Source organism: Salmo salar, chromosome 29, assembly GCF_965601325.2.
Source record: "Salmo salar chromosome 29, fSalSal1, whole genome shotgun sequence".
In the NCBI taxonomy this organism is placed as follows: Eukaryota; Metazoa; Chordata; class Actinopteri; order Salmoniformes; family Salmonidae; genus Salmo; species Salmo salar.
The window spans coordinates 19,816,490-19,838,957 of NC_138319.1; the positions used below are offsets into that span (position 1 = coordinate 19,816,490).

The 22,468-nt window shown below is 42.2% G+C and overlaps 1 protein-coding gene across 1 annotated transcript in view; it reads right to left on the reverse strand.

Moving 5' to 3' along the window:
• Positions 1 to 22,468, reverse strand: part of lancl2 (LanC lantibiotic synthetase component C-like 2 (bacterial)) — a 67,933-nt gene that overhangs the window by 9,971 nt on the left and 35,494 nt on the right. The window contains exon 6 of the mRNA NM_001139970.1: positions 9,805 to 9,951. Coding sequence (NP_001133442.1) covers positions 9,805 to 9,951 — 147 coding nt within the window. The remainder of the gene's footprint in view (positions 1 to 9,804; positions 9,952 to 22,468) is intronic.

Here is a 22,468-nt window from a genome sequence, read left to right on the forward strand (position 1 = left end):
AGAAAGAGAGGAAGAGGAGGGAGAGAACTGCTATTAAAGAATATTACAAAAGAGAGGAAGAGGAGGGAGAGAACTGCTATTAAAGAATATTACAGCCAGAAAGAGGAGGGAGAGAACTGCTGTTAAAGAATATTACAGCCAGAAAGAGAGAACTGCTGTTATAGAATATTACAGCCAGAAAGAGAGAACTGCTGTTATAGAATATTACAGCCAGAAAGAGAGAACTGCTGTTAAAGAATATTACAGCCAGAAAGAGAGAACTGCTGTTATAGAATATTACAGCCAGAAAGAGAGAACTGCTGTTATAGAATATTACAGCCAGAAAGAGAGAACTGCTGTTATAGAATATTACAGCCAGAAAGAGAGAACTGCTGTTATAGAATATTACAGCCAGAAAGAGAGAACTGCTGTTATAGAATATTACAGCCAGAAAGAGAGAACTGCTGTTATAGAATATTACAGCCAGAAAGAGAGAACTGCTGTTATAGAATATTACAGCCAGAAAGAGAGAACTGCTGTTATAGAATATTACAGCCAGAAAGAGAGAACTGCTGTTATAGAATATTACAGCCAGAAAGAGAGAACTGCTGTTATAGAATATTACAGCCAGAAAGAGAGAACTGCTGTTATAGAATATTACAGCCAGAAAGAGAGGACTGCTGTTATAGAATATTACAGCCAGAAAGAGAGGACTGCTGTTGTAGAATATTACAGCCAGAAAGAGAGGAAGAGGAGGGAGAGAACTGCTGTTAAAGAATATTACAGCCAGAAAGAGAGGAAGAGGAGGGAGAGAACTGCTGTTAAAGAATATTACAGCCAGAAAGAGAGGAAGAGGAGGGAGAGAACTGCTGTTATAGAATATTACAGCCAGAAAGAGAGGAAGAGGAGGGAGAGAACTGCTGTTAAAGAATATTACAGCCAGAAAGAGAGGAAGAGAACTGCTGTTATAGAATATTACAGCCAGAAAGAGAGAAAGAGGAGGGAGAGAACTGCTGTTAAAGAATATTACAGCCAGAAAGAGAGAAAGAGGATGGAGAGAACTGCTGTTAAAGAATATTACAGCCAGAAAGAGAGGAAGAGGAGAGAGAGAACTGCTGTTATAGAATGTTACAGCCAGAAAGAGAGGACTGCTGTTGTAGAATATTACAGCCAGAAAGAGAGGAAGAGGAGGGAGAGAACTGCTGTTAAAGAATATTACAGCCAGAAAGAGAGGAAGAGGAGAGAGAGAACTGCTGTTATAGAATATTACAGCCAGAAAGAGAGGAAGAGGAGGGAGAGAACTGCTGTTAAAGAATATTACAGCCAGAAAGAGAGGAAGAGGAGGGAGAGAACTGCTGTTATAGAATATTACAGCCAGAAAGAGAGGAAGAGGAGGGAGAGAACTGCTGTTAAAGAATATTACAGCCAGAAAGAGAGGAAGAGAACTGCTGTTAAAGAATATTACAGCCAGAAAGAGAGGAAGAGGAGGGAGAGAACTGCTGTTATAGAATATTACAGCCAGAAAGAGAGAAAGAGGAGGGAGAGAACTGCTGTTATAGAATATTACAGCCAGAAAGAGAGGAACTGCTGTTATAGAATATTACAGCCAGAAAGAGAGGAAGAGGAGGGAGAGAACTGCTGTTAAAGAATATTACAGCCAGAAAGAGAGGAAGAGGAGGGAGAGAACTGCTGTTATAGAATATTACAGCCAGAAAGAGAGGAAGAGGAGAGAGAGAACTGCTGTTATAGAATATTACAGCCAGAAAGAGAGGAAGAGGAGGGAGAGAACTGCTGTTATAGAATATTACAGCCAGAAAGAGAGGAAGAGGAGAGAGAGAACTGCTGTTATAGAATATTACAGCCAGAAAGAGAGAACTGCTGTTATAGAATATTACAGCCAGAAAGAGAGAACTGCTGTTATAGAATATTACAGCCAGAAAGAGAGAACTGCTGTTATAGAATATTACAGCCAGAAAGAGAGAACTGCTGTTATAGAATATTACAGCCAGAAAGAGAGAACTGCTGTTATAGAATATTACAGCCAGAAAGAGAGGAAGAGGAGAGAGAGAACTGCTGTTATAGAATATTACAGCCAGAAAGAGAGAACTGCTGTTATAGAATATTACAGCCAGAAAGAGAGGAAGAGGAGGGAGAGAACTGCTGTTATAGAATATTACAGCCAGAAGAGAGGAGAGACTGCTGTTATAGAATATTACAGCCAGAAAGAGAGGAAGAGGAGGGAGAGAACTGCTGTTAAAGAATATTACAGCCAGAAAGAGAGGAAGAGGAGGGAGAGAACTGCTGTTATAGAATATTACAGCCAGAAAGAGAGGAAGAGGAGGGAGAGAACTGCTGTTATAGAATATTACAGCCAGAAAGAGAGGAAGAGGAGGGAGAGAACTGCTGTTATAGAATATTACAGCCAGAAAGAGAGGAAGAGGAGGGAGAGAACTGCTGTTATAGAATATTACAGCCAGAAAGAGAGGAAGAGGAGGGAGAGAACTGCTGTTAAAGAATATTACAGCCAGAAAGAGAGGAAGAGAACTGCTGTTAAAGAATATTACAGCCAGAAAGAGAGGAAGAGAACTGCTGTTATAGAATATTACAGCCAGAAAGAGAGAAAGAGGAGGGAGAGAACTGCTGTTAAAGAATATTACAGCCAGAAAGAGAGAAAGAGGATGGAGAGAACTGCTGTTATAGAATATTACAGCCAGAAAGAGAGGACTGCTGTTGTAGAATATTACAGCCAGAAAGAGAGGAAGAGGAGGGAGAGAACTGCTGTTAAAGAATATTACAGCCAGAAAGAGAGGAAGAGGAGAGAGAGAACTGCTGTTATAGAATATTACAGCCAGAAAGAGAGAACTGCTGTTATAGAATATTACAGCCAGAAAGAGAGAACTGCTGTTATAGAATATTACAGCCAGAAAGAGAGAACTGCTGTTATAGAATATTACAGCCAGAAAGAGAGAACTGCTGTTATAGAATATTACAGCCAGAAAGAGAGAACTGCTGTTATAGAATATTACAGCCAGAAAGAGAGAACTGCTGTTATAGAATATTACAGCCAGAAAGAGAGAACTGCTGTTATAGAATATTACAGCCAGAAAGAGAGAACTGCTGTTATAGAATATTACAGCCAGAAAGAGAGAACTGCTGTTATAGAATATTACAGCCAGAAAGAGAGAACTGCTGTTATAGAATATTACAGCCAGAAAGAGAGAACTGCTGTTATAGAATATTACAGCCAGAAAGAGAGAACTGCTGTTATAGAATATTACAGCCAGAAAGAGAGAACTGCTGTTATAGAATATTACAGCCAGAAAGAGAGAACTGCTGTTATAGAATATTACAGCCAGAAAGAGAGAACTGCTGTTATAGAATATTACAGCCAGAAGAGGAGGGAGAGAACTGCTGTTATAGAATATTACAGCCAGAAAGAGAGGAAGAGGAGAGAACTGCTGTTATAGAATATTACAGCCAGAAAGAGAGGAAGAGGAGGGAGAGAACTGCTGTTATAGAATATTACAGCCAGAAAGAGAGGAAGAGGAGAGAGAGAACTGCTGTTATAGAATATTACAGCCAGAAAGAGAGAAAGAGGAGGGAGAGAACTGCTGTTATAGAATATTACAGCCAGAAAGAGAGGAAGAGGAGAGAGAGAACTGCTGTTATAGAATATTACAGCCAGAAAGAGAGGAAGAGGAGAGAGAGAACTGCTGTTATAGAATATTACAGCCAGAAAGAGAGAACTGCTGTTATAGAATATTACAGCCAGAAAGAGAGAACTGCTGTTATAGAATATTACAGCCAGAAAGAGAGAACTGCTGTTATAGAATATTACAGCCAGAAAGAGAGAACTGCTGTTATAGAATATTACAGCCAGAAAGAGAGAACTGCTGTTATAGAATATTACAGCCAGAAAGAGAGAACTGCTGTTATAGAATATTACAGCCAGAAAGAGAGAACTGCTGTTATAGAATATTACAGCCAGAAAGAGAGGAAGAGGAGGAGAGAACTGCTGTTATAGAATATTACAGCCAGAAAGAGAGAACTGCTGTTATAGAATATTACAGCCAGAAAGAGAGAACTGCTGTTATAGAATATTACAGCCAGAAAGAGAGAACTGCTGTTATAGAATATTACAGCCAGAAAGAGAGAACTGCTGTTATAGAATATTACAGCCAGAAAGAGAGAACTGCTGTTATAGAATATTACAGCCAGAAAGAGAGAACTGCTGTTATAGAATATTACAGCCAGAAAGAGAGAACTGCTGTTATAGAATATTACAGCCAGAAAGAGAGGAAGAGAGGAGAGAACTGCTGTTATAGAATATTACAGCCAGAAAGAGAGAACTGCTGTTATAGAATATTACAGCCAGAAAGAGAGGAACTGCTGTTATAGAATATTACAGCCAGAAAGAGAGGAAGAGGAGGAGAGAACTGCTGTTATAGAATATTACAGCCAGAAAGAGAGAAAGAGGAGGGAGAGAACTGCTGTTAAAGAATATTACAGCCAGAAAGAGAGGAAGAGGAGGAGAGAACTGCTGTTATAGAATATTACAGCCAGAAAGAGAGGAAGAGGAGAGAGAGAACTGCTGTTATAGAATATTACAGCCAGAAAGAGAGGAAGAGGAGGGAGAGAACTGCTGTTATAGAATATTACAGCCAGAAAGAGAGGAAGAGGAGGAGAGAACTGCTGTTAAAGAATATTACAGCCAGAAAGAGAGGAAGAGGAGAGAGAGAACTGCTGTTAAAGAATATTACAGCCAGAAAGAGAGGAAGAGGAGAGAGAGAACTGCTGTTATAGAATATTACAGCCAGAAAGAGAGGAAGAGGAGGGAGAGAACTGCTGTTAAAGAATATTACAGCCAGAAAGAGAGAAAGAGGATGGAGAGAACTGCTGTTAAAGAATATTACAGCCAGAAAGAGAGGAAGAGGAGAGAGAGAACTGCTGTTATAGAATATTACAGCCAGAAAGAGAGAACTGCTGTTATAGAATATTACAGCCAGAAAGAGAGGAAGAGGAGAGAGAGAACTGCTGTTATAGAATATTACAGCCAGAAAGAGAGAACTGCTGTTATAGAATATTACAGCCAGAAAGAGAGAACTGCTGTTATAGAATATTACAGCCAGAAAGAGAGAACTGCTGTTATAGAATATTACAGCCAGAAAGAGAGAACTGCTGTTATAGAATATTACAGCCAGAAAGAGAGAACTGCTGTTATAGAATATTACAGCCAGAAAGAGAGAACTGCTGTTATAGAATATTACAGCCAGAAAGAGAGAACTGCTGTTATAGAATATTACAGCCAGAAAGAGAGAACTGCTGTTATAGAATATTACAGCCAGAAAGAGAGAACTGCTGTTATAGAATATTACAGCCAGAAAGAGAGAACTGCTGTTATAGAATATTACAGCCAGAAAGAGAGAACTGCTGTTATAGAATATTACAGCCAGAAAGAGAGAACTGCTGTTATAGAATATTACAGCCAGAAAGAGAGAACTGCTGTTATAGAATATTACAGCCAGAAAGAGAGAACTGCTGTTATAGAATATTACAGCCAGAAAGAGAGAACTGCTGTTATAGAATATTACAGCCAGAAAGAGAGGAAGAGGATGGAGAGAACTGCTGTTATAGAATATTACAGCCAGAAAGAGAGGAAGAGGAGAGAGAGAACTGCTGTTATAGAATATTACAGCCAGAAAGAGAGGAGAGAGAACTGCTGTTATAGAATATTACAGCCAGAAAGAGAGGAAGAGGAGAGAGAGAACTGCTGTTATAGAATATTACAGCCAGAAAGAGAGGAAGAGGAGGGAGAGAACTGCTGTTAAAGAATATTACAGACAGAAAGAGAGAAAGAGGAGGGAGAGAACTGCTGTTAAAGAATATTACAGCCAGAAAGAGAGGAAGAGGAGGGAGAGAACTGCTGTTATAGAATATTACAGCCAGAAAGAGAGGAAGAGGAGGGAGAGAACTGCAGTTATAGAATATTACAGCCAGAAAGAGAGGAAGAGGAGGGAGAGAACTGCTGTTATAGAATATTACAGCCAGAAAGAGAGGAAGAGGAGGGAGAGAACTGCAGTTATAGAATATTACAGCCAGAAAGAGAGAACTGCTGTTAAAGAATATTACAGCCAGAAAGAGAGGAAGAGGAGGGAGAGAACTGCTGTTAAAGAATATTACAGCCAGAAAGAGAAAGAGGAGGGAGAGAACTGCTGTTATAGAATATTACAGCGAGGGAGATCAGACAGAATGGAGAGAGCGTCTGTAAGACATTATTAGACAGAAAGGAAAGGAGGAAAAAGGATGAAGCAGGAGAGAGGGAGGAGAGAGAGCTACTGTTATTAATCGGAGGGAAGAGGAGAGAAAGAAAGGAAGGATGGATGAGTGGAAGATGGGTGTGTGTGTGTGTTCTGAGTATAGGTGTGTAGCAGAGCATGTCCACGTGCGTCACAATGACGCACCGCACTTATACACACGTGCTCACACACATGCACGCACACACACTGCATTGCTCTAACACAGGGAACATAATGCATATACACAATCTATTTACTCAAAGCAGCTGGGTACACACGCGCGCACAGTAGTGGTTATCATCGGACAGAAAAGGGAATCAAGTTGTATCCATTGATAACTGTGTGCCCTGAGAGTGAGTTGGCAAAAACATTTTGAATTGTAGCCTTTTAGAGTGAGAAACACAGGCCTAAATGGAGGTAGTCCAACAGCTTGGGGATTACTAAATAATTGATTTCCTGTTGGGTTCGGTCCAGGCCGCTATCGGGGACATTTGCTGGGCAGCGTTCTCGCGGGGCCTGGTACGCCAATGCCAGATTGGAGTTGTTACAAGGCAAAATCTATATGAGCTTTCAGTTGTGCAACAGGGGACAACAATGCATCACAGGTAGTGGCAGAGATGCTCTGGTCCCTCGTTCACATATGAGGGCGGGGGGGGGGGGTTATTAGCAGCACCTTCAACACACCCCTACTTCTCACGGTTATGCTTTCACATTTCTAAGAGTGATCGATAGATAGATAGATGGAAACAAACTTTCATAAGTTCCAAATAAGACGTGTCCAATTTTGGATTGGGAGCCCCTTGTAAATGCTCGGGGGAGAAATACTCACACGAACGAACGCACAAACGGGCGTACTAGTGTACACACACACACACACACACCTTTGTAATTTAGCAGACACTCTTATCGAGCGACTCACAGTTAGATGCATTGATCTTAAGGTAGCGAAGAGAGACAACCGCAGTCATAGTAAGCCAATATCTTCCTCATTAAGTACCTATCAGCAAAGTCAGTGCTAGTACACACTGTACACACACAATTCCCAGGCCTGTGGTTGTTTACATGCGTTTCCTAGTTTGGCTGGTGGCAGTCCTTCCTCTGTTCATGTTTTAATGAGGGTCGTGTGGGTCTCAAATATTTGCAAAGCTGTAAATGCCTACGGTGTGTGTGTGCCACAGCCCTATAGAGTTTGAAAGGGGGAAGAGGTGGGGGTGCAGAGCCCTGTGGCTCCAGTCATCGGGAGCATTTCAATAGTCTAACGTGGCTTCCTCTCCTCGCTTCCTTCCCTTGTACTGGTAGTTGAAAGCAAGACGGCAGGTCCGTTGCGTGTTAATGATTACCTATGGCTCAGTTGGTAGAGCGTGACCCTTGCAACTTGGATTGCCATCCATATGTAAAATGTATGCACATGACTGTACGTGGCGTTGGATAAAAGGGTCTGCTAAATGCCATATATTATAGACCTAAAAAAGGTCCCCAGTGCAACCTGGGAACTGGTTGTGGGCGGCATCATTACTCCCAATCACCGCTCCTCCCAAGGGACAGATGATGCATGGCCAGCCAATCCCAAGAGAGGAGAGGAGGAGAGGCATGCTGATCGTGCCAGCACTACAGGAGGATCATCGAAACATTTCTAAAAGAGAAGCACATGCCCCAGCACAGATAGAACGCTGACTACTCTCCACTGGGGATCAAAGATAAGCTACTTTCCTCCACTTTGGCCTTTAAAAACTCAGAGGCAGATTACATATCCAACACATGGTCCCATGGCCTCTGACAGCCTCTGGAAGCCTCCAATACTAATGGGTGAAGATAGGGATTAGGACTAGCTAGCCTCCATATGTGGCTGGTCTCATAATGGAATCTTCTATGGTGGCTTGTAAGCCCTCATTGACTTACTTTTTGTCATAGACACCATTGAGTTACATGGATGTTTTATTTACTGGTTGTGTAATTTACATTGTAAATACACAGTAATTAGGCTATTTTGTATATATATTCATTGTACAACTGAGTAATGATATTCTAGTTACCAAATAGCTGCAGAGAAACTAGATAAAAAGTCAGGCTAATGTAAAGGGTTCCCTTAACCTACATATAGTTACTCTGCATGTGCAGAGCCGTGGTGTAGTGGTAACACCTACATTATATACTCAGAGTGCACAAAACATTAGGAACGCTTTCCTAATATTGACTTGCACCCTATTTGGCCCTCAGAACAGCCTTAATTCTTCGGGGCTTGGACTCTACAAGGTGTCGAAAGCGTTTCTCAGGGATGCTGGCCCATGTTAACTCCAATGCTTCCCACAGTTGTGTCAAGTTGGCTGGATGTACTTTGGGTGGTGGACCATTCTTGATACACACGGGAAACTGTTGAGCGTGAGAAACCCAGCAGCGTTGCAGTTCTTGACACACTCAAACAGGTGCGCCTGGCACCTACTACCAAACCCTGTTCAAAGGCACTTACATATTTTGTCTTGCTCATTCACCCTCTGAATGGCACAGATACACAATCCATGTCTCAATTGTCTCAAGGCTTAAAAATCTTTCTTTAACCCATCTCCTCACTTTCATCTACACTGATTGAAGTGGATTTAACAGGCGACATCAATAAGGGATCATAGCTTTCACCTGGATTCACCTGGTCAGTCTATGTCATGGAAAGCAAAGGTGTTCCTAATGTTTTGTGCACATATAACAAAATCTTGTGCGGAAATATATTTTTTAAATCCATCATAAAGCTTCTCCTCCCACACTAATTTAACTAATGAGGCACATCAGTTTTACAAGCACCATGGGGAAACAAAACAACTCACAAATGATTTTAAATAGGTTATTTATCCCTAAAATATAAAAATGTATCGAGGTACACCCGCACCTGCCATAAAATCCAAGAACACTGATCATTAAAAAAGCATATTAATCCATATAAAAAGCAAATTAATCCATATTCATTCACCGTGGTAATGGGAGCGTAGGAGGTTGATGCCACTCAAGGATCTCATTATGGGATGTTGTTTGGATCCTGAATAATTTATCTTATTTTATTTCCTGTGATCAATGATTAATCAACTCAGGTGAGGGCTAATCCATCTCCTGGGTGAATTTAGATTACACATCATGATCATAAACAGCCTCTCGCTGAAGCAAAACATGGATATAAGCCAACCAGGAACCAGCGATTTTAGCATGAGTCCCAAATTCCCGGGAGATACTGTGAAAACCTGCAGACTCACGGATAGGGAAATGGGGATACCTAGTCAGTTGTACAACTGAACGCATTCAACTGAAATGTGTCTTCCGCATTTCGGAGCATCAGAATGAAAAGATCTGATATCGGATTAGGAGCAACTCCCTTAAGGAAAAGCGGTAAATAAATGATATATTATTAGAAACATGGCCAAAGAGACTTACTATAGTGCTTTGTATGCTATACTGTAATATGCATTAATGAGACAGCAGTCAAATCTACGCACTGATCAATATCACATACTAAAGATAATGTTTAAAGATAATGTGTTCAACTCACCTGCATCAGCATATAGTAGATGCCCGCCAGGCCATGGGCAGCGCCAACGTACTGCTTCTTGTGCCACTCGTAGAGCAGTGGGCACTTCTCCGCCTTCTTCTCCTCTTTGGCCATGTTCTTCCCCGACTCCAAGATGGCCGTCACAACCTGCAAAGACACCAACAGGAAGTTAGCCTCCCTCCCGTCTGTTTCAATAGGTTTGGAAGAGATACTGTATATGCATGCGAGACCCTGTCCGAAGAAACTAACTACCGTAACTAACAAACAGCAAAGTTCAACGGGTCAATTCTCATTTGCATTCCTGTCAGTTGAATTGAACACGACAGTTTCTCCATGGGAGTGCAATTAAACCCCTGAATTGATTGATATCTCCAAGAGAGAGACGGAGAGACAGAATGAAAATGTGATTTGACAGATCTCTGCTGATGCTGCTCCCTCTACCTTGCCGTTAGTATGCAGACTAGAGGTTGAGAAAGAAAGAGAGTGCGTATGTCTGAACACACGTGTGCACGCGTTATTGGTATGCACTAGTACCCGTTGAGAGGCAGATTGAACAGACCTGCCTGTCCCTGGTGTTTACACACACACACACACACACACACACACACACACACGTCCAGGAAGTCTAAACTCTGTACAGGAGACTGTCTGTAGAGCACTTTAAAATCACTCCCTCTCTCACATTCTGGGCTGAGGACACACACACACACACACACGCATCCTGGGCTGAAGCCCTCTCCCCCCACAGCCAGACACCTAATGCCAGCACCCCCCTATCCACATCGATGGGACCGCAGCGGAGAAGGTGGAAAGCTTTAAGTTCCTCGGCGAACACATCACTGACAAACTGAAATGGTCCACCCACACAGACAGTGTGGTGAAGAAGGAGCAACAGCGCCTCTTCAACCTCAGGAGGCTGAAGAAATTTGGCTTGGCCCCTAAAACCCACAAACTTTTACAGATGCACAATTGAGAGCATCCTGTCGGGCTGTATCACCGCCTGGTACGGCAACTGCACCGCCCGCAACCACAGGGTTCTCCAGAGGGTAGTGCGGTCTGCACAACGCATCATCGGGGGCAAACTACCTGCCCTCCAGAACACCTACACCACCAGCTGTCACAGGAAGGCCAAAAAGATCGTCAAGGGCATCAGCCACCCGAGCCATTGTCTGTTCACCCCGCTATCATCCAGAAGGCGAGGTCAGTACAGGTGCATCAAAGCTGGGACAGAGAGACTGAAAAACAGCTTCTATCTCAAGGCCATCAGACTGTTAAATAGCCATCCGTAGCACCTTAGAGGCTGCTGCCATATATACATAGACTTGAAATCCCTGGTCACTTTAATAATGGAACACTAGTCACTTTAATAATGTTTACATATTTTGCATTACTCATCTCATATGTATATACTGTATCTTAGTCTATGCTGCTCCGACATTGCTCGATGAAATATTTATATATTCTTAATTCCATTCCTTAACTTTAGATTTGTGTGTATTGTTGTGAAATTGTTAGATATTACTTGTAAGATATTACCTCACTGTTGGAGCTAGAAACACAAGAATTTCTCTACACCCGCTATAACATGTGTTAAACATGTGTATGTGACCAATAAAATGTGATTTATACTTCATACTGATCAGGGTGGGGATTTCACGATGATGACTAATGATTGTCGAGCAGATAAAAAAGACACGGCTTTGCATAATAACTGATTCATATCATTCTAGGTTTTATGAACATGCAGCTGCAGTATTTCAGCACTTTACTGACAGGGGGGGGGGGGGGGGGGGGGAAATGGTTTAATACACCGTCTCATTTTGGAGGGGTTCTGTAAAAAGGTAGAATAAAAGGTAGCCTGGCATTTACACAAGCATGTTAAAATGCTTTCCCCACACACACACACACACACACACATCAAATCGTACTTGTCACAATCGTCTGAATACAACTGGTAGACTTAAAATACAAGAGATATAAAAAAAATACACAAGAAGAGATTATATATATATATATATATATATACACACACATATATATATATATACACACATATATATATACACACATATATATATACACACACACACATACACATATATATACACACATACACATATATATACACACATACACATATATATACACACATACATATACACACACATACATACAGGGAACACCAGTACCAGATCAATGTGCAGAGGTACGAGGTATTTGAGGTAGATACTATATGTACATAAAGGCAGGGTAAAGTGACCAGGCATCAGGACAGATAATAATTAGAGAAAAAAATAAAGAACAGAGCAGGAAATTAGTGTAAAAGTGTGTGTGTGTAATGTGTATGTATGTGTGTTGTGTCGTTCTGCATGTGTGTGTGGGTTTTGTGTGGGAGTGTCAATGTAGTGTGTTTGAGTGAGTAATGGTTTGTATATATATATATATATATATATATATATATATATATGACCCTATGCACACTCACTAGACTATATATATATATATATATATATATATATATATATATAGTCTAGTGAGTGTGCATAGGGTCAGTCCAAGACAGAGTCAGTGCAGGTAGTTTAGGTATCATTAATTGACTATTTAGCAGTCTGGCTATTTAGCAGTTTTATGGCTTGGGGGTAGAAGCTGTCTCGGAGCCTGTTGGTCCAAGAGCCGATGCTCTGGTACCGTTTGCCGGATGGTAGCAGAGTGAACAGTCTACGGCTTGAGTGGCTGGAGTCTGGCAATTTTTCGGGCCTTCTGACACCGCCTGATATAGCGGTCCTGGATGGCAGGGAGCTGGGTTGTCGTGATGTACTAGGCTGTCCACACCACCCTCTGTAGCGCTTTGCGTCCAAGGGCGGTGCATTTGCCACACCAAGCGGTGATGCAGCCAGTCAAGATGCTCTCGATGGTGCAGCTGTATAACTTTTTGAGGATCCGAGGGCCCATGCCAAATCTTTTCAGCCTCCTGGGGGGAAAGAGGCACAACTGTGCAGGTGTGTGGACCATGTTAGGTCCTTAGTGATGTGGACGCCAGGGAACTTGAAGCTCTCGATCCGCTCCACAACAGCCCCTTTGACATGGATGGGGGTGTGTGCTCCCCTCTTTCTCCTATAGTCCACGATCAGCTCCGTGGTCTTACTGATGTTGAGGGAGAGGTTGTTGTCCTGGCACCACACTTAAGTCTCTGACGTCCTCCCTGTAAGCTGACTCATCTCAGTCTGATCAGGCCTACCACCATCGCGTCGTCAGCAAACTTGATGGTGTTGGAGTCGTGCATGGCCACGCAGTCGTGAGTGAACAGGGAGTACAGGAGGGGACTAAGTACACACCCCTGAGGAGCCCCCGTGTTGAGGGTCAGCGTGGCAGAGGTGATGTTGCCTACCCTCACCACCTGGGGCCGGCCCTCAGGAAATCCAGGATCCAGTTGCAGAGGGAGGGGTTTGGTCCTAGGGTCCCTAGCTTGGTGATGAGCTTGGAGGGGACTATGGTGTTAAACGCTGAGCTGTAGTCTATGAACAGCATTCTCAGTTATTGTCCAGGTGGGAAAGGGCAGTGTGAAGTCCAATTGCGATTGCGTCATCTGTGGATCTGTTGAGGCAGTATGCAAATTGGAGTGGGTCTAGGATGGTGTTGATGTGTGCCATGACCAGCCTTTCAAAGCACTTCATAATTACAGATGTGAGTGCTACAGGGGGATAGTCATTTAGGCAGGTTACCATGGATGTCTTGGGAACAGGGACAATAGTGGTCAACTTGAAACCTGTTGGAATTACAGACTGGGACAAGGATAGATTTAAAATGTCTGAAGACACTTGCCAGCTGGTCTGCACATGCTTTGAGAAAGTGCCCTGGTATTCAATGTGGCCTTGTGGTTGTAAACCTGTTCAAATGTTTTGCTCACATGGGCCCAGAGAGCGAGATCACAGTCATATGGAAAAACAGGGGCTTTCACGCAAGGTACAGTGTTATATTCCTCGAAGCGAGCATAAAATGCATTTAACTCGTTTGAGAGTTCTGCGTCGCTGGGCAACTCATGCCTGGGTTTTCCTTTGTAATCAGTTATCGTCCTGGAGCCCTGCCATATACGACAAGCATATGCCGCCGGTGTAATAGGATTCCACCTCCTATATTGTCTTTTTGCATGTTTGATGTCTCGGAGGTCATAGCGAGCTTTCTTGTATGCGTCCATGTTCGTGTCCCATTCCTTGTAAGCAGCCTTTGGTCCAGCGGGGATATTCCCTGTTTTTGGTTTGGATACGTTCTTATAGTCACTGTGGTGACAACATTGTCTATGCATGTATTGATGAAGCCAATGACTCGGGGTAAACTCCTCAATGCTATTGAATTAATCCCGGAGCATATCCCAGTCTGTACTAGCAAAACAGTCTTGTAGCCTCGCTTCTGCTTCATCCGACCACTTCCGTATTGAGCGCATCACTGGTGCGTCCTGTTTGAGATCTTGTTTGTAAGCAGGAAACAGAAGAACGGAGTCCTGGTCAGATTTGCCGAAGGGAGGATGAGGGAGGGCCTTGTGTGCTTTTCTCTTGGTAGAATAAAAATGTTGTAGAGTTTCTGCTCCCTTAATGGCGCAGGAGACGTGTTGGTGGAAGTGAGGTAGGATGGTTTTAAGTCTCCCCGCATTAAAGTCTCCACCCACCGGAAATGCTGCCTCTGGGTGAGCATAAAGTTCATTGGGTGCTAGTGTGGTGTAGGCTTGGGGCAGGATGTAGACAGCTGTGATAATTACGGATGAGAACTCTTGGTAGATAAAAGGGTCTGCAGCATACCATGAGGTATTCTATATCAGGAGTGCAAACGCTCAAGATTTCCTTCACACTTGAAGCAGCACACCAGTTGCTATTTATGACAGAGAGAAGAAAATAAAAAAAACACTCCACCTCCTTTAGACTTCTCCAAAGCCGCTGTACGATCTTGACACTGCATGGAGAATCCACCAAATAGTATGTGCATAGCGTCATCATCCAGCCGCGTTTCAGTAAGACATAATATTGCAGCTTTTCAAATCTCTTGACTCTCGAACAAAGCTCATCCATCTTCTTCGCGAGTGACTGGACACACACCCACCTCCTCTACACACACACAGCAGAATGACAGACAAGTGCACCCCCCCACCACCACTCTTATTCAAATGAGGTTCTGTCTTCTTTTGAAAGGAGAAAACGGGTGTGATATGGATTTCCATTAAGTGAACTGGAGCTGTTGGCCAGGGAGCTGCTGAGCTATGGATAAGCTGCTGTATAGATCTGTTTCTATAGAGGGAGGGAGGGATGTGCTGAGGGAGCACTGTGATGGCAGTATGGCTCTATGGGAGTGCAGAGCCTTATAAAATCTGTGTTGCGGAAAACCCGGATGGCGTCACGGAATCCAGACATTAAAACGGAATTCAACTATATATATATATATATATAAAAGAAATCAACTAACACTGCTAACCAAACAACGGTCTCTGGCTCGTGCCCAGTTGAATTTAAGGGTAAATACACCCAGACCTCAAAAGTGGTCTCCTGATGTGGTTTAACCATTGTGGACAAGCATTGTTGTTCTCCAATAAAAAAAATATTTTCAGAGCGAAAACCTGAAGAAAACAGAAACCTGGAAAAACAAAACGAAGGGCATTGGGGAAAAACGGAATCAGGCAACAAAAAAAAACTGATATTATAGGGCCTAGGAGTGAGCAAGTGTGTGTGTGTGCGTGCGCGCGCTCGTCGTAAATCCACCTCGTCATAAAGGGAAGGGTTGCTGCAGTACTCTCTCTCTCCCGACTCCCTCCCTTCCTCCCGCATAGTCATATCCCTGGAGACGGTGAACTGGGGGCTGCACAGGGGGAAACTGCAGACTCAGGGCCATTTCTGCTCTGTGGCAACCACACTCAGCGCTCTGATCTCCCCCTAGGTCCCCTGGGAAGGGCTGTGTCAGTGAGGCAGGAGAGAGGCAGGCAGGGCAGGGCTACACTGGAGAGGAGGGACCGATAGCTCAATGGTCCTCACTAACCAAACTTAAAAAAGACAGAACTTCTAATAGGGTATCACACTGACCAGCAAATAGCTATGGATATAATATAGCTCCAGCACCATCAGATTGTTCCATCAACGTAGAACAGTAGGAATAGATCTGTTCAGGTCTGTCTCAAGAATGACCAGAGAGACAAGTGCTGTGCAATCACAGGTTCCTAGAGCCACAATCATGGCATTACTGTCAACCATAGTCTCCCAAGCAACCTCCATTCATTACCATCCAGTCTCCCAACCAACCTCCATTCAGTACCAATCTTAATGTGTTGTGAAAAGTATTATGAAATGTAATGTCATATTTTAAACTGTATATAACAGTCTTAATGTTGCTAAACCCCAGATATAGTAGCTGCTGCCGTGGGAGCAGCTAATGGGGATCCTTCATATATAAAAACCTTATAGTCTCAACCAACCTCCATTCAATACCAGCTTTTCTCTGGAGGCCAGGAAGGAGCTGGTACGATGTACATTACTGGCGGTTTAAGATTTTAGTGATGTTATATATATATATATATATATAATATATATATAAAAATAAAAATACACACACACACACAGTTGAAGGAGGAAGTTTGAATACACCTTAGCCAAATGCATTTAAACTCCGTTTTTCACAATTCCTGACATTTAATCCTAGTAAAAATGTCCCGTCTTAGGTCAGTTAGGATCACCACTTTATTTTAAGAATGTGAAATGTCAGAATAATAGCAGAGAGAATGATTTATTTCAGCTGTTATTAATTTCATCACATTTCTAGTGGGTCAGAAGTTCACATATACTCAATTAGTATTTGGTAGCATTGCCTTTTAATTGTTTAACTTGGGTCAAACGTGTCGGGTTGCCTTCCACAAGCTTCCCACAATAAGTTGGGTGAATTTTGGCCCATTCCTCCTGACAGAGCTGGTGTAACTGAGTCAGGTTTGTAGGCTTCCTTGCTCGCACACGCTTTTTCAGTTCTGCCCATGTAACCGATGTGAAATGGCTAGTTAGTTAGCGGTGGTGCGCACTAATAGCGTTTCAATCAGTGACGTCACTCGCTCTGAGACTTGAAGTAGGGTTTCCCCTTGCGTTGCAAGGGCCGCGGCTTTTGTGGCGCGATGGGTAACGATGCTTCGTGGGGTGTCAGTTGTTGATGTGTGCAAGGGTCCCTGGTTCGAGCCCAGGTTGGGGCGAAGAGAGGGACGGAACCTACACTGTTACACCCACAAATGTTCTATACAATTGAGGTCAGGGCTTTGTGATGGCCACTCCAATACCTTGACTTTGTTGTCCTTAAGCCATTTTGCCACAACTTTGGAAGTATGCTTGGGGGTCATTGTCCATTTAGAAGACCCATTTGCGACCAAGCTTTAACTTCCTGACTGATGTCTTGAGATGTTGCTTCAATATATCTGCATAATATTCCTACCTCACGATGCCATCTATTTTGTTAAGTACACCAGTCCCTCCTGCAGCAAAGCACCCCCACAACATGATGCTGCCACCCCCGTGCTTCACGGTTGGGATGGTGTTCTTCAGCTTGCAAGCGCCCCCCTTTTTCCTCCAAACATAACGATGGTCATTACGGCCAAACAGCTCTATTTTTGTTTCATCAGACCAGAGGACATTTCTCCAAAGAGTACACTCTTTGTCCCCATGTGCAGTTGCAAACTGTAGTCTGGCTTTTTTATGGCGGTTTTGGAGCAGGGCCTCTTCCCTACCGAGTGGCCTTTCAGGTAATGTCGATACAGGACTCATTTTACTGTGGATATAGATACTTTTGTACCCGTTTCCTCCAGCATCTTCACAATGTCCGTTGCTGTTGTTCTGGGATTGATTTGCACTTTTCGCACCAAAGTACGTTCATTTCTAGGAGACAGAACGCGTCTCCTTCTTGAGCAGTATGATGGCTGTGTGGTCCCATGGTGTTTATACTTGCGTACCATTGTTTGTACAGCTGAACGTGGTACCTTCAGGCGTTTGGAAATTGCTCTCAAGGATGAACCAGACTTGTGGAGGTCTACAATGTTTTCTGAGGTCTTGGCTGATTTCTTCTGATTTTCCCATGATGTCAAGCAAAGAGGCACTGAGTTTGAAGGTAGGCCTTGAAATACATCCACAGGTACACCTCCAATTGACTCAAATGTTGTCAATTAGCCTATCAGAAGCTTCTAAAGCCATGACATCATTTTCTGGAATTTTCCAAGCAGTTTAAAGGCACAGTCAACATTAGTTTATGCAAACTTCTGACCCACTGGAATTGTGACACAGTGAATTATAAGTTAAATAATCTGTCTGTAAACAATTGTTGGAAAATGTATTTGTGTCATGCACAAAGTAAATGTCCTAACCGACTTGCCAAACTATAGTTTGTGGAGCGTTTGAAAAACGAGTTTTAATGACTCCAACCTAAGTGTATGTAAACTTCCGACTTCAACTGTATATATAAAGGCCTCAACCACTACCCTGAGAGCACTTGATTTAGTATATCATGCGGCCCATAGGTTCATTACCAATCAAAAACATCTAACACATCATTGTGATCTCTACAGCGCCGTTGGCTGGTCGTCATTGACCTTGCGTAGGCTTACAACACCGGTATACACTGATTTATAAGGCCATATGGGGTAAAATAACACTTTCTCTGTTCTTTTTTTTAGTCAGGTCGGTAAATAAATATCAACTACGGTCCCATTCTCATTTGCTTTTAACAGTACCAAGAATTAGAACAGGTCATGGTAGAAATAGTTTTAGTTACTCAGCTCCGTGGTCCTGGAATTCTCTCCTGAACATTTAAAAATGTAATGATCTAGTCACGTTGGTGGAGTTTAAACACTTGATTGATGTAAATACCATAGAGTGTAATTGTCTTTGGGACAGCTTTTTTTTTGTCGTGACATTTGTGTGTTTTTTTTTTTTAATGTAATTGTTGTTTGTTTGTCTATAGTTTTGATTAGTGTATGTAAGTTGTTTTGTCTGAAACTTTGTTCCACCCGCTGCTACTGGAGCAGGTCTCTCTTGAAAAAGAGATGTTATCTCAACAAGAAGAAAAACAGTATAAATAAAGGTAAAACAAATGTATTTCTCAACCAACCTCTATTCAATACCAACCTTAAAGTCCCTCAACCAATCTCCATTAAATACCAACCTTAAAGTCCCTCAACCAATCTCCATTAAATACCAACCTTAAAGTCCCTCAACCAATCTCCATTAAATACCAACCTTAAAGTCCCTCAACCAATCTCCATTAAATACCAACCTTAAAGTCCCTCAACCAATCTCCATCCATTCACAACATTGTAACTCCTCTCCAAACCCCTCGTCTCTAAAACACACAACACATTCATTCACAGGGCCTCATTCATAAGCCATCAAATCGTTTCACCCACAGGGAAGGCTATGTAATTTAGTGTGAATTAATTTGTTTATAGAACTAATTAAATCACAGCCTAGCACATCAAACAAATGCCGCAGCTGTTTGGGAAGACGTCACAGGGAAAAATTGTTGTGACTAGATTGACACACCGCTCTAGGCTATGTGGTCTGAGAGATAGGAGCTGTGTCTGTCTGCGTCTTCATCTCGTGTTGCTGTACAGCTATGGCAAAATGGGATTAGTTAAGTAAGCTCTCGTTTGGCTAGAGGCAAAAAGTGAAGGCAAAAAAACAGAGCAGAACATTTTGGAATAGAGATAGAGAGGGGGTGGTAGGTGTGCGTGCGTGCGTGCGTGCGTGGACGTGTGTGTGACTCATGAACATATCAAGCGTGTCTCTTCTTTCTAAGACGGGGTGGCGCCTTGGAAGCAAAGGAACTTTTCCACCTTTTCCCCCCTCATTCTGATGTTTTTCCAAAATGAATGTCACAAGAGTAGGTGTAAGGCAATGTGCAAAATAAAACGAACATTTGAAAAACACAAATGCTGCTCTCTTTCCCTGTAAGCTCAGACTACCTCGCCACAAAGCTGTCAACTGCAGAATGAAATGAAGGAATGTTCAAACACAAGAAAAGGAGAGCGAAAACAACAAGAGGGAACTGGAAACATGTCGAGAACAGCCAGTCAGCAGATTGTATATTTGTCCTTTCATTCTGCAGAAGAAAACCCATCTCACAACTGAAACAGAATCAGCAGATCATTCATTTTACACAAAGCACCATAAATTGAATGTAAAAAATTTAAACAAATTTAAAAGTGAAACAAGTTGTATTAACCCACCAAAAGAGCAGCTATCAAAGTCACAGTTTTGTAACCCATGAAGGGTGTGTGTCTGTGTATAAAACACACATTCTCCTTGACAGGCACCTCATCTAACCCTATGATGCTGTGATGAATTGCAGGGCTGTGACTGCCCAAAAACATAAAATACAAATATTAAAACTAAATTCGTGACAACTTTATTCCTATATTTGTCCTAATAATATACCTGTCCGATCGTGGCCCCAGAAATGTGCAGGCCATTTGTCAACGGAGTACTGTAGCATTGCTTAGTTGGTATGCTGGAGATGACAGGTGCGGTAGTGAATAAATTCACTCTCCCAGTTGTGTTCTGCAGTGGCGATTCAGCTACTATACTGTATTTATAGGGCTGGAGGCAATCCATCATCATTTGGAAGATGCAAGGAAACCAACAGTATGACAGAGGACAGGGATGGGATGAGTGTGACTGTGTGCATGTGTGCATGCAAGTGCAAGAAATCCACATAACATGTGCAAAACTGTGCGATAAATAACGATAGAACAAAAAAATATAGATACCTGCTTCAGCTCATGCACAAGGGTGGAGGTTCTGAAATGGCTCTCTGTGGGTTACAGTGCACTAACTGGTGCATTGATATACAGTATGTGGACACTAGGGCTGTCCCCTGCTGCAGCTACAACCACAGAACATCAGTGTTTATCGCGCTGTCCGTTTTGCTGAAGCTGTAACATAATTACAGCCATTTCTGACTGAAAAGTTGTGTTGCCAAAATCCCTCATTTGTTTAGGGAAAATATTCCTTATTCCCTCAACCTTTACTCTCTTTACGTGACAAATGTATGCATTGCATGCATGTAACCAATAGTGTCTGACCTATAGCATAGTAATTACATCAATAAATTGGTTATAACAAACTACGAACACGAGACAGCAAAATGGATGCAGAGGACGTGACATATAAACTGGAAATGGGGGAATGTTTACTGTTTAAGGTAAAGGGAATGTCAGATGTGTGGAATAAATTGGACTAGTTGTGGAAAATACTGGAGATCAAGAAAAAGAAGGTAAGGAGCAAGCGCTGCATGCATATTATGTGTACCAAACAGGTGCTGTTAGATTACAATTCCATTTTTTCTGAACGTTTGGAACAATGTACTCAACACTAAATTATAAGCATACCAGAGTCTGTTGTAATTCTACATATATATATTTTTTGTAAAGCCTTTACTAATGAAAAGACTAAAAACAGTCGCATTCATTCCTGAATGCAATTTCAAGAAATGGGAAGGTTTATTTATTGTTTATGAAAATTATTCAAGGGTCCCTTTGTTATTTTATTTTAAAAACGAATATGCTTTATTGCATTTCCAATCATTAATGACTTGTATGCTGTGTGATGACATTAACAAATGAATGACTGATTGATACAGTAGCCTATGTAAGTATTGAAATCTAGGCTGAAGTAAGATACGGTATTAAGACTAAACTGGATGCGGTCGAGCCTACAGCTCGATGGTGGTTATACAAGGCTGCTATTCTAAGCCTACCAATGATAATGTCACAACTTATTATTAGAACGATGATCATAATAATATCAATAATGAGAAATATAATTTGAAAGTGTAACACTATATAAGTAATAAAAACATACCTGAGACTGTTCTAACAACAACAACAAAAAGTGTAAAGCCTTTATTACAGCATAGCAAAGATTAAAAACAGACGAATGTGAAATTGTTTCTCATGTTTTGGTTGCATGAGGCTTGGTGCACACAGCAGGCTATTAAAACAAACACTCCAACAGGAAACAGAAGCAGGATCTGTCTTATTTCTGTAGATATACAGTACCAGTCAAAGGTTTGGACGCCTACTCATTCAAGGGTTTTTCTTCATTTTTACTATTTGATACATTGTAGAATAGTGAGAAAAAAATTGAAAAACTAGGAAATAACACATATGGAATCATGTAGTAACCAAAAAAAAGTGTTAAACAACAATAAAATGTTAGATTCTTCAAAGTAGCCACCATTTGCCTTGATGACAGCTTTGCATTCTCTCAACCAGCTTCATGAGGTAGTCACCTGGAATGCTTTTCCAACAGTTTTGAAGGAGTTCCCACATATGCTGAGCACTTGTTGGCTGCTTTTCCTTCACTCTGCCGTCCAACTCATCCCAAACCATCTCAATTGGGTTGAGGTCGGGAGATTGTGGAGGCCAGGTCATCTGATGCAGGACTGGGGGTGTGTTTTGGGTCATTGTCCTGTTAAAAAAACAAATGATAGTCCCACTAAGCGCAAACCAGATGGGAAGGCGTATCGCTGCAGAACGCTGTGGTAGCGATGCTGGTTAAGTTTGCCTTGAATTCTAAATAAAATCACTGACAGTGTCACCAGCAAAGCACCCCCACACCTCCTCCTCCATGCTTCACAGTGGGAATCACACATGCGAAGATCA